This window comes from Ornithorhynchus anatinus, chromosome X1 (assembly GCF_004115215.2).
Source record: "Ornithorhynchus anatinus isolate Pmale09 chromosome X1, mOrnAna1.pri.v4, whole genome shotgun sequence".
Lineage (NCBI taxonomy): Eukaryota > Metazoa > Chordata > Mammalia > Monotremata > Ornithorhynchidae > Ornithorhynchus > Ornithorhynchus anatinus.
The window spans coordinates 22,664,202-22,684,657 of record NC_041749.1 but is presented as its reverse complement, the minus strand read 5'-3'; the positions used below and the strand labels follow the sequence as shown (position 1 = coordinate 22,684,657).

General features: G+C 40.3%; 1 protein-coding gene across 6 annotated transcripts in view; it reads left to right on the top strand.

The window, feature by feature from the left end:
• TENM2 (teneurin transmembrane protein 2) overlaps window positions 1–20,456 on the top strand; it is a 1,066,718-nt gene that overhangs the window by 415,727 nt on the left and 630,535 nt on the right. The window contains exon 1 of one of the 6 annotated variants that reach the window (XM_039910128.1): window positions 19,730–20,190. The exons of the other annotated variants lie outside the window; for them this stretch is intronic. Within the exon in view, the coding sequence (XP_039766062.1) occupies window positions 20,145–20,190 (46 nt within the window). The 5' untranslated portion in view covers window positions 19,730–20,144. Of the gene's footprint in view, window positions 1–19,729; window positions 20,191–20,456 lie in introns of those variants that run through there. 6 annotated transcript variants of the gene reach the window in all.

Here is a 20,456-nt window from a genome sequence, read left to right as displayed (position 1 = left end):
TATAGAACTAGCATCTAACTGGTTCACAAATATGGACAGAACTGGCTAAGCTAATAATTCCCCACATTACTGAAAGCCAATTTAGTTTCATTATGGTGAATTTGGTATAGATAGATTTAAGGTCAGGCTGTAATTTCCTACTGCTTTGGACTTTAAACTCTGTTGCCTTCAATCCACTCAGAGTTAACAGAAGAATGCTCCTGCTACTCGTTTCTCTTCATCTGTTTGAATTATGACCCTGTGAAAAAACTAAGGGAAGAGATTAGACTCCCATGAGTGCTGTTGTTCGATAGGATGGACATTTTCAGGGTTTCTGAATGATTCACAGTATCCAGCTTCTTCTTTGTCGTCATGGGCTCCAGCACAAATGTTGCAAAATAATGTGTGATACTGCTTGGGTTCCCTCTGATTTGAATAACAAGTGCATCAGGAAGGTAGAACATTCTCAAACCATATCTTCCTTCATTTTATCACTAGGTTAGACATCTGATGCTCTCTTAGAGTAACTATGCAATTTATGGTTCCCATATCTATAAGTTTAATTTTGAATTTTTCTAGTTTGGAAATGCAGAATTTTTTTTCTCTCTCACCTGTATATCTTCTTCATTTTGGGAAATTATTTTCAGTAGCAGCTAAACTGGCATTCAAGTCACAATATCTGCAGGGGGAAAATATTGTTCTACAGCCTATAGTTTAGTGTGAACATGGCTGGAGAAGGAGAGAGGCATTCTGTTCTAAAATGTGTAAAATCATTTGGAAGAATTTAATCTGCTGCTAAAAGTCTGTGTTCTAAAAGGTGGGTGTTTTGTGCTTCAAATTAATATTTGCTCTTTAAAATAACAGATGTGTACATATACCCGTGGGCTGCATGAACTAGCAAGCCTCTAAGAATTTAAATCCAGACCTGAGAAACAAACATGTCTCTTGCAGGCAGTGCATAATAATAATGGTGTCATTTATTTAGTGCTTACTTTGTGCCAAGTACTTTACTAAGCCCTGGGGTAGATACATGATAATCAGCTCGGAAACAGTCCCTCTTCCACAAGTCCTAGTGGGTGGGAGAGCAGGAATTGAATTTCGATTTTACAGATGAAAAAACTGAGGCACAGAGAAGTTAAGTGACTAGCCTAAAATCATACAGGAGGCAAGTGGCAGAGCTATTCCCAAGCCGGTGATCCTTCTACTAAGCCTAGCTGCTTCCCTATAGCTAAGGTCCTGTATTTTTTTCTCACTGTGTATTGATTGGCATCATGAACCGCAATACAGTGTAGGGTCTCTACAAATCGGTGGATAAAGGGGCATATGTGTTTCAGGATCCAGATTGTTTCAAGCTGAAATTCTCCAGCTGGATGAGCTTTATGTCAAGAAGACTTAAAAATAAAATTAATCCTAATAATTGTGGTACTGTGCATTTGAGCCATATGCAGTAGCAGGCCACCAGTGATTTAAATGTAGACCTGAGAGACAGACTTGGCTCTTTCAGACAGTGGATAATAAAATAATAATAATGATAAAAATAATTAAGTGTTTACTATGTCCCAAGTATTGTACTAAGTGCTGGGCTAGTAACTACAGACAAGGTAATCGGGTCAGACACAGTCCCTGTTCCACGGGGGACTCCAAATCCCCATTTTATGATGGAGAAAACTGAGGCATAGAGAATTTAAGTGACCTACCCAATGTCCCACAGCAGGGAAGTGGCAAAGTCGGAATTAGAACCCAGATCCTCTCATCTTCTAAGCTAAAGGGACTGACATGAATAAAGGAGAGGAAGGAGTGTGCAGGGATACTGGACACAATATCTGCTTCAATGCAGGGATTAAACATGAAAATAGCCAGGAACTTCAGGCAAGATTGATTCATGTTACTGCTGCATTTTCTCTCGGTTCTGAGCAAGTTCAGCCCCTAGGTTAAAACTCCTCCTCTCTCAGCTCTCAAAAGGGAATAAAATTAGCTGTCAGAACTGGAAATGGCTACTAGGCAGGCATTCAAAGCTTTTGCTTGCCAATAAGAAGCACCAGCAATTGCAGGAGAACTATCAAACGGATCAGCTGGAAGCCTCCAATCGGAGGCTGAATAGCTCCATTCAAATAGTACGTTTCTGGAAACAACTTGCTGCAGGGATCCATTACTGGCAACCCATTTCCAGCTTCCAATGACCAGTCTGTTTCTCCCTGAAAGCAAATTTTGTCTCACTGTAGATCAGCGCTCATCTCAGAAGTGGCCACAGAAACTATGGATTTGGCACTGGCTTCTTTCACGTTACATGTTCTTTGGTTTGTAGAACGTATCCTAGAGGGGAACTTGCTTTCACTTATGTAGAATGGTGATTTATGTCTATATATTTACTGTATCGTATATTATGTTGTGTAAATTTATTCATACAATAGGTAATATGTTATAAATTATTTAGTTATATTTTTGTCTGTCTCTCCCTCTAGAATGTAAACTCACGGTGGGTAGGGAATGTGTCTACACATAGTAAGCACTCAATAAATGCCATTGATTGATGGATTTCCTGACTGAAATTCTGAAGCCATATATGCCTATCAATCAATCAGCAATATTTAATGAGCACTTATTCTGCCACTTGGGAGAGTACAATAGAGTTGATAGACATGATTTCTATCTTCAATTAGCTAATAATCTAAAGGGAAGAGGGACACTAAAATATATTACAAATAGGGGGAAGCAATGGAGTTTAAAGATATGTGCTTAAGGGCTTCCAGACAGGGAGGAAGAAGAGTGATTACCCAAGTGCAGTGCTTAAGTGACAGAAGTAGTAGCAATTGGAATGGGAGCTGACATGGTGTAGTGGATAGAGGACATGCCTGGGAGTCAGAAGGTCATGGGTTCTAATGCCGGCTACATCAGCTGTCTGCTGTGTGACTTTGGGCAAGTCACTTCACTTCTCTGTGCCTCAATCACATCATCTGTAAAATGGGGATTGGGACTGAGCCCCACATGGGACAGGAATGTGTCCAACTCGATTTGCTTGTATTTACCCCAGCACTTAACGAGTATTATTAATATTATTATTAAATGAATCAGGGAAGTCCTCCTGGAAATGTGAATTTAGATGCCCCTAATTTGATGCAATGTATATGGTACATATACACAGGTTATCCCAAGTTTCCATGTAGCCAGATTCAGGCGGATTTTCATGACCTGCAGTGGTGGAAGGAGGAAAGGAGTGCTATGTACACCTGTATTTGTGATTGTCTTTTATGAGCTGCTGGGACTTGTAGTCCCAGCATGTGCAACAGACATTTTGTACTTAAGCAATTTACTGTGAGGGCAGGGTATTACAGAGAAGCAGCATGGCTCAGTGGAAAGAGCCTGGGCTTGAGAGTCAGAGGTCATGAGTTAGAATCGCAGCTCTGCCACTTGTCAGCTGTGTGACTGTGGGCAAGTCACTTAACTTCTCTGTGCCTCAATTACCTCATCTGTAAAATGGGGATTAAGACTGTGAGCCCCACGTGGAACAACCTGATTCCCCTGTGTCTACCACAGCGCTTAGAACAGTGCTATGCACATAGTAAGCATTTAACAAATACCAACATTATTATTAGTAGTACTACAGTCTACGCACTTGGTAGAGGCCGTGCTTTCTCTCATCCCAATAATGCTGTAATACCATGGGTGCAGGGAGAATCTGGACTGGCCAGAGCCTGCATCAGTTTTCCCAAGTCTGGTAAACTCTGTTTGTAATAATACTAATATATTTTTAAACACTTACTGTGTGCCAAGCACTGTCTAGATGCTGGAGTAGATACAAGATAATCAGGTTGGACATAGTCCAAGGCTCTCATGGAGTTCACAAGTGAGAAGGAAGGAGATCAAGTATTTAATTGCTATTTTACAGTTAAAGAAATTGAGGCACAGAGAAGGTCAGTGGCTTGCACGAGAACTGAGATTCTGACCCCGAAGTGCATGCTGTTTCAACTTGGCCACAGCCCACAAAGAGAGTACTATGAATATGACAGGCACTTAGTAAATATCATAAGAGAGGGTAATCTGTTCTTTCCTGGTTAGAAGCAATGAATAGAAGAAAATTAAAAAGGTGAATTTTTTTAAATAGTATTTATTAAGCACTTATTTTGAGCCAGGCACTGGGGTAGATATAAGCTAATCAGGTTGGACACAGTCCCTGTCCCAAATGAGGCTCCCAGTCTTAATCCCCATTTTACTGATGTGGTAACTGAGGCACAGAAATGTGAAGTGAATTGCTCTAGGTCATACAGCAGACAGGTGGCAGAGCGGGTGTTAGAACCCAGGTCCTTCTGACTCTCAAGCCCATGCTCTAAGCACTAGGCTCCACTGCTTCTTATGATGGTATTAAGTAGTCTCAGAGTTTAAAGCAGTTTTCATTCAGTCAATCATATTCATTGAACGTTTACTGTGTGTAAAGCACTGTACTAAGCACTTGGGAGATTATGGAGTCTCAGAGTTCTATGCAGTGACACATAACGAGCTACACCCTGTGATGTGAATAACTCAGTGACTTCTTGAAGAGAAACCATTCTCAAAGAGTAGGAGACAGAATCGAAGAAGGTAGCACTGATAATGACTCACTGTCCAAATAGATGATACTAAAATTACCAATGCTTAACAAATAGTCTTCTATTCAGTACAGCATGCAAGTAAATTATATTCTTTGCTGTCAATCGGCATCCAACAATTTCAGCGATCCATTCTTACTACGTTCCTGGAGGTTATGGTCTCTGCTGACTTTAAGTTCTTGTGCCTGTCCGTCCACAGTGCAGTCACTCTCTTCACAGTGTTCTGGTATCCAGTCTTCATCCATTTTCTGCAAATGATCTGCCCAGATGATTCAAGAGGGATCTTTCGAAACTAACTTCAATATTACTCAATAGTGGTCAACTGGTTGTGTTCAAGAGAATTCTGTCCTGCTTAAGTGTGCCTTGTAAGTGATGCTACTGAAGCTCTCAAAAATGAGATGGGATGAATTTAGTGGATCCAGGTTCAAATACCCAGTCAAAGAGAAGAAACTTTGTAGATCAGTCTTTTTGATGTAATGTTGCTGCTGTATTCTATCCTCCAACCAATTCTATGCCTATTTTCAAATATGACACCATAGCACAATGAGCTTCCTAAATAGTAGAATCTATTGAGAATCTACACTTCTGTGGTGACAATGAAAACTTTGTGACTTTTGAAGTGTTTCCCTGGCTAGGTTAGGATATGACAGTAATTTAGTGTCATTTTCATGTCTTCTTGAGTAAGCACTTCTCAATGCTCAGAAACAACTGAGTTGGAATATATTTCTGGTCTTTCTAGAAACTGTTCAAGCACTAGCTTCCAAATTTCTTGTTATATTTTCCACTGAGCTATATAAAATAGGTGAATGAGTAAACCTATATCCCAGCTATGAGGAAGAGGTCAGATAAGACACCTCCAAATTGGACTCAACTAGCCATACTATTATAGAGTGGCTTAAGTATCTTGTTGAACATCCCATGAAAGCCAAACTTGCTTAGCAGGAACCTTTGATTCAAGGATTCTTCTTAGACTCTTCTTAGCATTTAAACCTTTGAATGTAGGGACCATCTCTGCCTATAATTGTGTTAACTGTGTTTTTCTTAGTACATAAGACATTGGGACTCCTATAAGTATTTTTCATTCTCTGTCCTGTTTTTCTTTAGGCACCTATGCATTTGGCAAATGCCAAATCACTTCTTGTCCCATTTGTTCAGGAATTTTCACCAATTTAGTGAGGAAACTGCCCCGTGCACTTGTTGAAGTCAGTGGAAGTATTTCAGCCTCCTAAGCTTCTTACTTAGGCCAATTCTTAAATGCCGGATGTCGAGGAAAATATATATTAGCCTATGGCTCTGTGTGTTGGTCTATAGAATGAATCCTGAATCCTTAGTCTCTACCATAATTGTACGAACTTTTACTAACCTTCAAAAGAAATCTGAAACAGTATCTCACATAAGTCAAAGGTATACATTTTCCAAAATCTACCTGAGGCCGTACTGCAAAAATAAGAGGAAGATTGTGTTATGCCTTACTCCTTCTGGGAACATCTTAAATAGACACTAATTTACACCTCATTGTTAAGAGTAGCAGATCCTTCCATGCGTGAGCACATTTACATCTTCGCTACTTAATCTAAATGAGAAGGGAAAAAAAAGACATTTTTCCATCACAAATCATGAAGAAAACGTTTAATGTTAAATTAGTTGAAATGCCAAATTATACCCGATAATGATAAAAAAAAATGAACAAGAAATTCCAGATTCTATTGACATTTATTGTCCTGAAGTAGTAGAGTTTTGTATATCTGCACACCAAGTTCAGCTATCCAAACTTTCTCAACTGGTCAGTTTCATGTGAGACAGGGACCGAGTATAATATGCTTATATGGTATTTACCCCAGTGCTTAATACCCAGTAAACACTTAACAAATATTATAATCATTATTATTATTAGTATGACTTTCACAGTAAATCTTTTTTGAAAAGTTGCAATTTGAGAATAAGATATCAATTTTTCCTTTCCCAGTAGAATCCAGTTGGGCAAAAAGATTTTTTGTACAATGCACTTTGCTTCATTGTTGTATACAGTAGAGTTACTAAGCCGGAGAATAAGTAATTGCAGAACAAGGGAAAAAATGAGGTGTGGGCAAGGGAGAAAAATAAGGGTTTAGATGAGAGATTGCACAGAGATTGAATCAGTTGAGGTGAGTAACAGTTCATTGGCACCAAACACTTGAGCAATATGTAGCATTTATACGCATAGCCAGATTGCAACTTTAGTTACGTTGGTTTTCCCCAGGAAGGCCCAAAATTGAATTTTCAAACAGAATCCATCCCTACCCTGTAATCAGTGGCCCCAGTTGAGACACCACCTCTCTTCACTATGCCAGTTTCCTGCAGTTCAACAAGTAGAATCAGCCAATTTGGAAGCACAGACTTAAATGTCTTGTATTAACCACATGGAGAAATTAGGTCCAAAAAAGATAAGGTTACACAAGTGAGATTGGTAGGAAACCTTAAAACTTTGAGTTAGGTGTGAATTGGAAAACTATGCAATTAGGTTTTTGAGTACAATGATTTTATTCGAAAACGTGTAATGTTTACTATTAGGGTAAATGATGCACCCATTTAAAGAATTCAATCACTTTATTTGTAATATCTACAAAAAGGAAGGTCAGAGAATTATTCACATACAATGAATGGGGGAAGGCAAAGCATTCCGCTATCTTTGTTCAGAAGTTGAAAATACACCATTCCTCAGTAAATGCCAGTATTCAACAACATAGAGGTAATTCAGAAAAATAGGAATGGAAGGGAGAGCTGCCCTGCATCTTCTTTTCCTAATAACTAAGAGCCATCCAGCTTTTGTTTTAAGTAATAATAATCATCATAATGATAGTGATATTTGATAAGCACTAGAGAAGCAACATGGCCTAATGGACAGAGCACAGGACTGGGAGTCAGAAGGACCTGGGTTCTAGTCCCAGTTCCACCACTTGTCTGCTGTGTGACCTTGAGGATTAAGACCGTGAGCCCCATGTGGGACAAGGACTGTGTCCAATGTGATTACCTTGTTTCTACCCCAATGCTTAGAACAGTGCCTGGCACATAGTAAGTGCTTAAAAAATACCATTAAAAAACCACAAAAAGCAAAACAAAAAAAAACTCATTGTGTGTCAAGCACTGTGCTAAATGCTGGGGTAGATAGAGTCAGTTTAGACAAAGTTCCTGTCCCACATGAAGCTCTCAGTCTAAGTGGGAGGGAGAACAGGTATTTAATCTCCATTTTAGAGATGAGGTAACTGAGATTTTACCGAGAAAACTCAGTAGGAACCCATACAAGAATGACTTTATGTCAGAAGACAGGATGTTCTCAAGAGAGTATGTCCATGGAGTCACTATGGGTCAGAAATGACTCAGTGGCATTTGAAGAAGGAGAAGAACTGAGACGCAGAGAAGTTGTGACAGTCACGCAACAGGCAAATGTCAGAGCCAGACTAAATGTAAGATCTGACCCTTGAGGAATGCCTGTAGTAGGGGATGGGAGGAGGAGGAGGATCCTGGAAAGGAGATTGAGAATGAACGCCCAGAGAAATAAATAGGAGAACCAGGAGAGGATGGAGTCCATGAAGCCAAGGTTAGATAACATATTGAGGAGAAGGGGATGGTCAAAACTGTCAAAGGCAGTTGAGAAGTGGCTCAATATATACGAATCACTCAATAAATACGATTGAACGAATGAATGAGAGTCAGGATTAGAACCTGGGTCTCCCTTTTCCTCAGCTGCCCCTCCCCCCCACCTCACCCTGACTTGCTCCCTTTGCTCTACCCTCCCCTCTCATAGTACTTGTATATATATATGTACATACCTATAATTCCATTTATTTATATTAATGTCCATTTACTTGTTTTGATGTGCATATATCTATAATTCTATTTATATTGATTCCTGTTTACTTGTCTTAATAAAAATAATAATTATGGTATTAGTTAAGTGCTTACTATGTGCCAAGCACTGTTCTAACACTGATAATGGTATTTTTTAAGCGCTTACTATATGCCAAGCAGTGTTCTAAATACTGGAGTACATAGAAGGTAATCAGGTTGACTCATATGGGACTCAGCCTTAGTCCCCATTTTACAGATGAGGGAACTGAGGCAAAGAGAACTGAAGTAACTTGACCAAGGATGCACAGCAGACAAGTGGTGGACCCAGGATTAAAACCCACGTTCTCTAATTCCCAAGCCCACGCTCTTGCCACTAGCCTATGCTGCTTCATTGTCTGTCTTCCCCCTTCTAAACTGTACTCCCAGTGGGGGCAGGGATTGTCCCTCTTTATTGCTGAATTGTACTTTCCAAGCACTTAGTACAGTGCTGTGCACACAGTAAGCACTTATTCATTCAGTCAGTCAGTCATATTTGTTGAGCACTTACTGTGTGCAGAGCACTGTATTAAGCTCTTGGAAAGTACAATTCAGCAACAGATAGAGACAATCCCTATCCAACAACGGACTCATGGTCTAGAAGGGGGAGACAGACAACAAAACAAAACAAGTAGACAGGCATCAATAGCATCAAAATAGATAAATAGAATTATATAAATATACACGTTAATAAAATGAATAGAATAATAAATGTGTACAAATACTCATAAGTGCTGTGGGGCAGGGAAAGGGGTAGTAGAGCAGAGGGAGGGAGCAGGGGTGATGAGGTGGGGAGGAGGAGCTGAGGAAAAGGGAGGCTCTGTCTGGGAAGGCCTCCTGGAGGAGGTGAGCTCTCAGTATGGCTTTGAAGGGGAGAAGATAGCTAATTTGGCAGAGATGAAGAGGGAGGACATTCCAGGCCAGAGGTAGGATGTGGCCAGGGGTCAATGGCAGGACAGGCAAAAACTAGGCACAGTGAGGAGGTTAGTGGCAGAAAAGTGTGTTCTGTGGGCTGGGCTGTAGAAGAGAGAAGGGAGGTGAGGTAGAAGGGGCAAGGTGATGGAGAGCCTTGAAGCCAAGAGTGAGGAGTTTTTGCTTCATATGAAGATTGATAGGCAACCACTGGATGTTTTTTCTTGAGGGGGTGACATGCCCAGACCGTTTCTGTAGAAAAATAATCCAGGCAGCAGAGTAAAGTATAGACCGAAGTGGTGAGAGACAGGAGGATGGGAGATCAGAAAGGAGGCTGATACAGTAATCCAGTTGGGATAGGATGAGAGACTATACCACTAAGTTGGCAGTTGGGATGGAGAAGAAAGGGTGGATTTTAGTGATATTATGAAGGTGAGATTGGCAGGTTTTGGTGATAGACTGGATGAGTGGGGTAAATGAGGGAGCAGAGTCAAGGATGACACCAAGGTTGCAGGCTTTTGAGATGAGAAGGATGGTAGTGCCATCCACAGTGACAGAAAAGTCAGGGAGAGGACAGGGTTTGGGAGGGAAGATAAGCAGCTCTGTCTTGGACATATGGAGTTTTAGGTAGTGGGCAGCCATCCAGGTGGAGATGTCCTGAAGGCAGGAGGAGATATGAGTCTGGAGGGAGGGAGAGAGAACAGGGTAGGAGATGTAGATTTGGGTATCATCTGCTAACAGATGATAGTTGAAGTTGTGGGAGCGAATGAGAACACCAAGTGAGTGAATATAGGTGGAGAACAGAAGGGGACCAAGATCTGACCCTTGATGAATGCCTGTAGTTAGGGGATGGGAGGAGGAAGAGGATCCTGCAAAGGAGATTGAGAATGAACCCCCAGAGAAATAAATAGGAGAACCAGGAGAGGATGGAGTCCGTGAAGCCAAGGTTAGATAACATATTGAGGAGAAGAGGATGGTCAAAACTGTCAAAGGCAGCTGAGAAGTGGCTCAATATATACGAATCACTCATAAATACGATTGAACGAATGAATGAGAGTCAGGATTAGAACCTGGGTCTCCTGACTCCCAGCCCTGTACTCTTTCAGGCCACACTACTTATCTTCATTCTTCACACTATTTCTTCAAGACCACCGATTTAAGAATTCTCACTCCTTGCTCTCTCTCCTACTTTGCTCTGAAAGCCAGGAATTGGACACTGGAGTCAATATCTTGGTGAGGGATCTTTGAAGGAAAAAGGTACTAATGAGTTATGAGGTTCCTGCAATTCAGCCAATGGATCAGTCAATTTTAAAAGCACAGACTTATTTTTTTTATTTTCCATGTGGACAAATTGAGTCCAAAAATATATTGCTACACAAGTGAGATTGTAACTTTGTAAATCTAATTGGGAAGGCAAGGCCTATGGAGTATGGCCGTCACATTCTAATCAGCACAGTCTTGCTTCATTTCAAAGTGAATTGCATATCTAAAAGACAGGACCCACAGAGAGGGTCTGTTATTGACTGTGCTACTGCTAGAAGATAATGGAGACATGCCGTAAACAGGCAAGAGTAAATAGAAAGAGCTTCTTTTTTTAAAAAAAAAGGGTGATTTTAATGTAGCTTCAATCAGTTATTCAGTGGTATTCAGTGCTTACTGTTTTCAGAACACTGCACATAGGAAAGTACAGTAGAGTAGAGTTGAGAGGCATAATTCCTACCCTCATGTTACTGACAGTCTAGTGCGTCAGAAACCTTCAGGTCAGTGGAGCACTCTGAAGATGGATTTTACTAAATCATAGCAATGGATCAATGTTATTTACTTAGTGCTTCTGTCAGTGAGTCAATTGTATTTATTAGACACTGTGTAGAGAACACTGTATTAAGTTCTTGGGAGAGTAATATTATACACTATAACAAATGTATTCCCTGCCACAATTAGCTTATAGTCTAGAGGGGGAAACAGACATTAATACAAATAAATTACAGATATGTACATTAATGCTGTGGGCCTGAGAGGGGTGATTGATGAAGGGAGCAAATCAGGGTGACACAGAAAGGGGAGGGAGAAGAGAAAAGGAGGGCTTAATTAGGTAAAGATTCTTAGAAATGAAGTGCCTTCAGTAAGGCTTTGAGGTTGGGGAGCGGAATTGTCTGTTGGATTTGAGGAGGGAGGGTGTTCCAGACCAGAGACAGGATGTGGGCGAGGGGTCAGTAGCGAGATGGGTGAGATCGAGTCACAGTGAGGAATTTAACATTAGAGGAGTTAAGTGTGTGGGCTGTGTTGTAGGAGGATAGTAGCGAGGTGAGGTAGGAGAGGGCTTAATGTGTGTAGAGCACTATACGAGGTGCTTGAGAGACTACAATACAATATGGGAGGAGAGACATTAAAATACACTGTAGATAGAGGAAATGGCAGAGTATAAGGATATGTAAAGTTCTGTGGCCCTGAGGGCGGGTTGAATAACAAGCGCTTAAAGGGATACAGATATAAGTATGTAACTTATCCAAAAGGGAGAGTGAGTGGGGGAAATGAGGGCTTAGTGAAGGCATCTTGGAGGAGATGTGATTTTGAGATATGCCTTTGAAGATATGGAGAGTAGTTGTCTGTTGGATATGGAGTGGGAGGGGACTTTCTGACCATAGGGGAGACATGGACAAGAGGCCATCAGTGAGATAGATGAGATGGAAGTATCGTGAGAAGGTTGGTGTTAGAGGAACAAAGCATGTGGAAGGTATTGTAGTAGGTGACCAGAAAGGTAAGGTAGGATATGTTGAGTTAATTGAATGCATTAAAGCCAATGATAAGGAGTTTATGTTTGGTATGGAGGTGGATAGACAACCACTAGAGGAGATATGGACTGGAGTGGGGAGAGAGAGGAGGCAGGGAGTTCAGTGAGGAGCTGATGCTGTTGTCCAGGCGGTACATGGTAAGTGCTTGGATCAGCACGGTGGCCGTTTGGATGGAGAGGAAGGTGTGGATTCTAGGGAAGAAAGAATGGACAAAATTTGGTGACTGAATATGTGGGTTGGATGAGAGAAATAAGTTGAGGATAATGCCATGGTTACAGACTTGTGAGACAGGGAGGAGGGTGGTTTTGTCTACAGTGATGGGAAAGTCAGGAGGAGGAGAACCAGGTTTGGGTGGGAAGATGAGGAGTTCTGTTTTGTACATGTTAAATTTGAAGCATTGGCAGGACATCCAAGGAGCGGTATCTTAAAATGGGAAGAAGTAAGAGCCTGAGACAGTTTAGCAAAATCAATCTCTGTTGCTCTTTAACAGACCTACCAACATAGACTTGCTAAGAATGGAAGTGGGAAAGGTGCTCACAAAACTCTAGGTATCAGCAAGGGCCTAAAGAAAACAAAAAGCTGAGTTTGTCATTCTATTAAACCATGGTAGACCTATGCCCAAGATTCTGGGGGCAGTCCTGTTGGCTGCATCTTAGCGAGAACATAACAGTTAGATGAGAAACAGAAAAAAGAGAGCCAAATTGATGAGGGAGATGGAGAAGCCTCCAGAGGGTAGACTGAAATGTTAGGTGCCTTCTTTCTAAATAGAGGACAGTTGAGAGGAGACTTGGTTAAATGAATTTAGTAAGCTCCTTAAGAGCAGCAATCATCAGTACTCTCCCAAGTGCTTAGTACATGACCTGCCTGAGTAAGTGCTCAATAAAGAGCATTGATTCCCTGACTGATTGAGAATTTTTGTTTATTGACTCTCACAACACTAGGACCAAGAGGCAGTCATTGAAATCTGATGGTATGGGTTCAGGACTAATATAAATATGGCATCTGTAGCAAGAAAAAGTGCAGGCCAAATATGGGTATATAAATGGGCATTGGGTTTATGAAGGCTTAAGATGGTTTAAGGTAGATTCATAGATGATAGATCAAGGATAAGGTAGAGGAAAAGCGAACATCTTTAAGCAGCATGGCCTAGTGGAAGGAACACAGATATGAGAACTGAAGGACCTAGATTCTAATCCCAGCTCTGTCAATTGCCTGTTGTGTGACCTTGGGCAAGTCATTTTAGTGCTTCAGTTTCCTCACCTGCAAAGTAGGGACTCAGTCCCCGTTTCCCCTTCTGTTTAGATTGCAAGCCCCATATAGGACAGGGACTGTATCCAACCTGATTAACTTGTATCTACAATAGCACTTAGAGCAGTTCTTAACACATAGTAAGCAATTGACAAATATATAAAAAATGGATGTCAAGGACAGCACAGGGCCTCTAAATATCCAGTTGTCACTGTCAGAGAAAGTACACAGACAGCTCTTAACAAACTTCATGCATGCTTTTGAAATTTGAAGTTTACTCTCCCAGAGAAGCAGCACGGCCTAATGGATGGAGCACAGGGCGGGGAGTCAGAAGGATCTGGGTTCTAATCCCAGCTCTTCCACTTGTCTGCTGTGTGACCTTGGGCAAGTCACTCAATTTCTCTGTGCCTTAGTTACATCATCTGTAAAATGGGAATTAATAGTGTGAGCCCCATGTGGGAAATGGACTGTGGCTAAATTAATTAGCTGGTATCTACCCCAGTGCTTAGAACAGTGTCTGGCGCATAGTAAACATTTAACAAATACCATAAAATACTCTTTTATAATATGAAAACCTTGATCAGTCACATGGTCCAGAACAGTTTCTTTCAACATGGTATTGTATTCTATCCAGATAGATGTGCATTGACAGAACATTCTTTTATGTTCCAACATAGAATTAAATGTGTAGTAAAAACACAAGTTATGGTAGAGCAGATATTACTTGACTGATTAAATTATTGTTTTGACTCCCCATACTGTTGGTTTTTTTCAGCCACCAGGCAAATCTGACCTGCCAAATATCAGAATATTCCCGATTATACCCTCTTTTTCCCAGCTCCCTCCCCCTGATACATTGTCTTTCTACTTGGATCTGTGACATTTGGGCATTTAACATACCTCCTACCCTCAATCCCACAGCACTTATGTTCATAACTTTAAATTACAAATTATAAAGCATTTCCTTATACTAATGTCCATCTCCTCCTCTAGACCATAAACTCATTATGGGCAAAGAATTTGTCCGCTATGTTGTATTCTCCCTACTGCTAGTACTCTGTCTGCGCATAGTAAGCACCCAATAAGTATCACTGAATGATCGATTGAGAAAGAGCCCATCATTCTTTGTGTTACATGCAACGAGACTATTGAGAGAATCTGATTTAATACGAAGAAAATACAGTCCTTTTCCTCTTCCTTTGAGAAGACTTTCATATCAAGTGAGGCAAGTATTATAACCCCATTTTAAAGATGGAGAAACTGAGGTTTAAAAGCATGAAGTGACGAACCCACAGTCCAAGACAGATCTGAGAACAGAATGTAGTTTTGAGGGCCAGTGTAGGGCTCTTCCCACTGGGCTTTGCTGCCTCCCAGTGGTGCAAAATTTATCCTATTTCTTCCTCGTACCATTAACCCTAGTCACTGAAATCACACCTTATGCTTCACTGCACAAGTAAAATAAAATAGTCAAGAGCCCATGATTTTGTGAAAAAGAGAAAGTGAAGAATGTCAAAAAGTCATCAGAAGAACATTTCTGACTCACATTAATTGCAGTGGGAGTGACCTGTCTATTTTATCTCGCCTTGTATTACAAAAAAACATCATATTTTACAAGTGGTCTTTACATCTTGGGGACTAAGAGCCTGAAGATTGAAGCACCAGTATGTCAGATTAACAGTTGAAGGATTTTATTGCGTATGACTCTTTCCCTTAAGCATCTCTGTTCCACTGTTATGACTGATTCATTCTATTTTTGACTGAGGTTTTCTTCTGTTCTTTGTGATATATTCTGAAAGGAAGGGTTAAATACCAGGGTGAAGAAAGGGTCATTTTTAGACTGCAGATTTTCATTTTCTTTTTCAAAGGTAAAAACATTAAATGTCATACGTTTAGAGATGTACCTTTGTAGACACATTTTCCAGAACGCGTGCTTGCTGCATCTCAACTGTATTATACATTTTAGTTCATAGCTCTACCTACCCGCTTCCAGAGATTTTTGGATATTCAGCATCTGAAATTGCACAGTTTTATCCCGGATTTTACAAACGGCAGTCAGATTATTGTAAAACAGAACTATCTGATAAGTAATATTGTGAATTGCTTTTGTGATTGTCATAGGTTAGAGCACTCAGGAACTGGTAAATCCCACAGCACATTGGTTTCTATAAAAATAAAACCTGTAGCTTTGAATGCTTTCCTATGAATATGTCAGCAGCTGTGATCACTGTACAGCTTCTGCTCAGATGCTTCAGAGTTTTCAGCATAGGAAACATCTGTAACAATCACCAAATAGTCCACCAAAGCCTCTATTCAACTCAGCAGTAAAGAAGGTAAATTCTAGCTGTTGGAGTTTCATTGAGGTCATTTCTAACCAATGCACTATGGAAGCAGAGATTTGAAGAAAAAAAAGCTTTTTTGATATGTTTTTCTTTGTGCTTTCTATTTGGGTCACTATGCCTTTGGTTTTTAGGTAAGAAGTACAAATATAATTATGCTACAGAAAAATGAGTAGTGGGATTTTTAAAGGTTAATAGGATTGGCTACTATTTGTTACAAAGACAAATAATCTTCAATTTCTTAAAAAAATTAAGTTCTTAGATCTAATTATCTAAATCAAATGTAACTTTTCATTTAAAAATATTCTTCAAAAAGTGTTTATAAATAAAACTGTTAAGCAACTTCATTTCTGCTTTAAGTGAAATTTTTATTGAAGTTTGCAAATAAATGAGCATATGTGTAATAATAAGAATAATTATGGTATTTGTGAAGCACTTACTATGTGCCAAGCATTGTTCTAAGCATTATGGTAGATACAAGTTAATCAGGCTGTCCCATGTGGGGCTCACAATCTTAATCCCCATTTTACAGATGAGGTAACTGAGGCACAGATAAATTAAGTGGGCTTGCCCAAGGTCACACAGCAAAGGGGCGGGGCCGGAACTAGAACCCCTGAACTCTGACTCCCAAGCCCGTGCTTTTTCTATGAATCCACGCAATATGGTGTTTAATATTTTGGCAAGACCCACCAGTGAATTTTCTCTAACCATTTCTAGGAGAATTTGGCCTATTCTTGTTTTACTCCAAGGCTAAAAATTCATAAGAGATTCAGGTGAAAATATCACTAAGGTGGAAAAATCTCCCCCCCAGATACATTCATTTTTCCAGAAGCATTCCTGAGTAGGAACTCTCATGAGATTTCCAGCCCAATCATCCCTCATTCATGAGAGGAAATCCACCCTGCCTCCACTATCTCCCCATGCTCAGAATAAAGTCCAGTCACAACCTTTGTATGTGAAAAAGCCCTGATTTCAAGGATTACTTGTTGGTTATCATGCCCAAACCTATGAGAAGTTAGGGAAAAAAGCATAATTCATAAGGGCAGTCCAGAGAAATAGAAGAAAATGTTGCTTACACACAGGGTACTAATGTACTCTGCTATGCTGATGACATCCTTAATTGCTCATGGGTTTTGTTCTCAGCCTTTTTTATGGTATTTGTTAAGTGACTTCTATGTGCCAGGCACTGTACTGAACACTTGGGTAGATACAAGGTTGTCAGGTTAGACACAGTCCCTGTTCCATATTGGGCTCACAGCTTTAATTGCCAATTTGCAGATGAGGTGAGTCATAGAGGAAGTGAAGTGACTTTTCCAAGGTCACATGGCAGATGTGTCAGAGCGGGGATTAGAACCCAGATCCTTATGACTCTAAGGCCCATGTTTTGTCAATTAGGCCATCTTGCCTCTCCAAATCCCAGCCCTGCCAGATAATTTCCATATGGCAGTAATCCTTAACCTATTGGTTCTACTTTACCAAACTATGAATGGGAAGAATATACTTTCTTCCTGTATAATGAAACACACTGGGTTACAAGCACAGTGCTGCACACAAGGGAATTGTATATAAGCTACCAAGAGACCAAACTCATCACATTGTTCCCAAAAGCTGATACAGAATGTGTAAAAAAATAATGACATTTCTTAAGTGCTTAATATGTGCCAGGTAGTGTTCTAAAACTGGAGTGGATACAAGCAAATCAGGTTGGACACAGTCCCTGTCCCACAATGGGCTCCCAGTCTTCAGCCCCATTTTACAGATGAGGTAAATGAGACACAGAGAAGTGAGATGACTTGCCCAAGGTCACACAGCAGACGAGTGGCCAAGCCGGCATTAGAACCCAGGTCCTTCTGACTCCCAGGCCCACACTCTCTCCAGCAGGCCATGCTGCTTCTCTGTATCACATAGACATATATCTCTGCAGTCTGGAGGAGCTCTGCAGTCCTCTAAACTGTAAAGTCATTATGGGCAAGGATCATGTCTACCAACTCTGTTTTATTGTACTCTCCCAAGCATTAGAACAGTGGTCTGCATATAGTAAGTGTTAAATAAATGTCATTGCTTGTTTGAGTTAGCTTGTTTGTACACAGTTCTAATGGACAGCCCAGTGGAATGGGAAAAAGGAAGCAGATAGGAGGATCATGAGTGATATCTCTGTTGGAGACTCCAGTATCTTCCATGTTAGTATTTATTCTGTCACAAACTGTGGAAGTTCCCGAAGTTCGTTATTTTCCCACATACGGAAAATAGCAGAGGGAGGAAGTAGTGGTTACTTTCCCCATCCCTAATCTATTTGAATGCCTGTCTGTCTCTCCCTTTAGAGTATAAGCTCTGTATGGACAAGGATCAGGGCTTGTTCAGAGCTCTGCATACAGTGATCGCTCAATAAATACCATTGATTGAGTAATATGAAGAATGTGATTTCAATAAAAAATGGTGAATTTGTTCCCATAGTAGCCTATGGACAAGGATCACTTTTGCTAGCCATTTACTTTGCCTTTGCATTGCTATTCCCCATATAAGATTGTATTATGTGTTTGTATATGCATGCATATCTATCATCAAAATTTTTCTGTGGATGAAAAACTAGTTCTTTTCAAAATAGTTGTCACTAAGATTAAATACGCTATTAAACGTAGATTTTTCTAGTAATAAATGGAAAAATAGTAAGTGTGTCCTTATCCTTTTCTAAATTTGTGAAATGACTGCATGCTTTTCTTCAGAGGGTATATCAGTGGATATCAGATCTAGATCTTAGGTTGATGGACAGAGGTAGCGAGCTGAGAAATTCTCCTGGCAAAGCATAAAATCCCCTGATACCTGTTTTCCTAGATAAATCCTCACTCTGAGGCTAACTAGTTATGAATCTATGTGCTACTATGCCAATATGTAAAAACTGGAAGCTACACAACAAATATTTACCGTCTGATTTTTGAAATTCTATACTCGACAGCAAAAAAAAGTCATTAGAAATCAGTGGCAAGCATCCAAATCATGCCCTTCTAGTGTTAAACTTGATTTCTGAGGTAATTGCTTTTGTTCAGGTAACATGGAAAGAAAGCATTGATTAACCATTTTCTCCAGTGTTTTAAACTCATAAGGGACTTGGATTTGAAGTCAGCAATTCATATCCCTGTACACACTGTCACTTAGAAAATTTAGCAGGGTAATATGTGCCCCAGCACAGTATGAGATGTGCTAGAAAGAAATAGTGCTTGGAAAACACAACTGGAACATATTGAAGAAAAAAAAGGGAATCCTTACCTACTTTGCCGTCAGTAGTAAGGATGGCAAAGAAATGCAGAGAACAGCAGTGACCATGTAGAAACGGTGACTCAAACTCTGGCTTGACTTTAGAGAAGGAAAGTTCATTGGTAAATCTAGGGGGGGAAACTGAAAGAATTCATGTTCCAGTATTTCTGAGCATGTTTTTTTCTTGTTTCCCATCAAAATAATGGAGTAGATGGAGGGAAAATAGGTATCAAGCCTGAATTGGGAAGGTCGTTTTTGCAAGTGCTAATACTTTTTTTTTTTTTGTAAAATCAATTATCAAGACCGAAGCATTTGTTCATTCTTTTGTTTACCCGTGGCAGTTTGTCAGCAGTTATGATAAGTAGAGTTCCATCTGCCAGAAAAACTACATTGCAAATTGCTGTAGAAATTAGCAGCTTTCATTTTGCCCACATAAATAAATATGTGAAATAAATTGCACGTAAGTGCATCCTAAAAAAAAAAAATCACAGGTACACTGCACACTTAAATGCCAATCAGACAGAACCAAAGACACATAGTGATTATCTCAGTTTTCAAACCTGGAAGCCACACGAATGTGTTGCTAAATGAGAGCGAGGCCGTATAGGATGCTCACTGAGATAAAAACAGAAGCCGCCAGACACTTAGGCTTTATTCTGAGAATCCTATGCCTGAAAATCATTCTAGCTTTTCATTCGTGTTCTTCCTCCTTTCCCTCTGTCTCTCTTCCCTTCATTGCTGTCTCTTTCTCTTGCTCATTGTTCTCTCTTTCTCTCTCTTTCTCTTTCCCTCCCTCTGTCCTTCTCTCCCTCCCTCCCTTTCCTCTCTTTGATGCACATACGTTGTCACATTCCATTGACTCGCCTCTCTTCTCTGTTCTTCCACTCAAGCCTAGTGGTGCTTTAGCCCAAGCTTGCAGCCTCTCAGGCGAGTTTTAGTCATGTGTGCAGCTCAGTTTGATCGAGCGTTCCTTTTCTGCCTTTTCACTCTTGCAAAAGATTAAAAGGTGGCGTCACATTGCTCCCCGGCTTCTTCCCGCAGGAGGGACTTAAAAGGGACAACAAAAACTAATCACTTTCAATAAGCATTTTCTTGCCGGGGAAAGAAAAAAAAAAAGAAAAAGAAAAGGACTTAGCTGTGTAATTTGAGACTGGTGGTGAGGATTGGGAAGGCTAGAGATGCTTCATACTGCTAACAAGGGAAGGAAGCCTTCAACTGAGGCAGGTAAGAAGTGTCTGAATCGGAGTGGTTTACCGAGCGATTAGTTAAATCTGTATGTTTTCATCATTTTGTAAGGGAAAGAAGCATCCGCAGCAGAAGGCAGCGGAGATTCTCCATCAGCTTCCTTTTGTTTAGGATATAAAGTACCTGTAATAATGTTGATGAATTGGAGCATGCAGCAAATTCAATTGCAAATAGATTTGTATAGTAGATGCATTTATACTGAATGATTTCCTCTCCGTTTTATTTTCGGGGGAGTAGATTAGAAA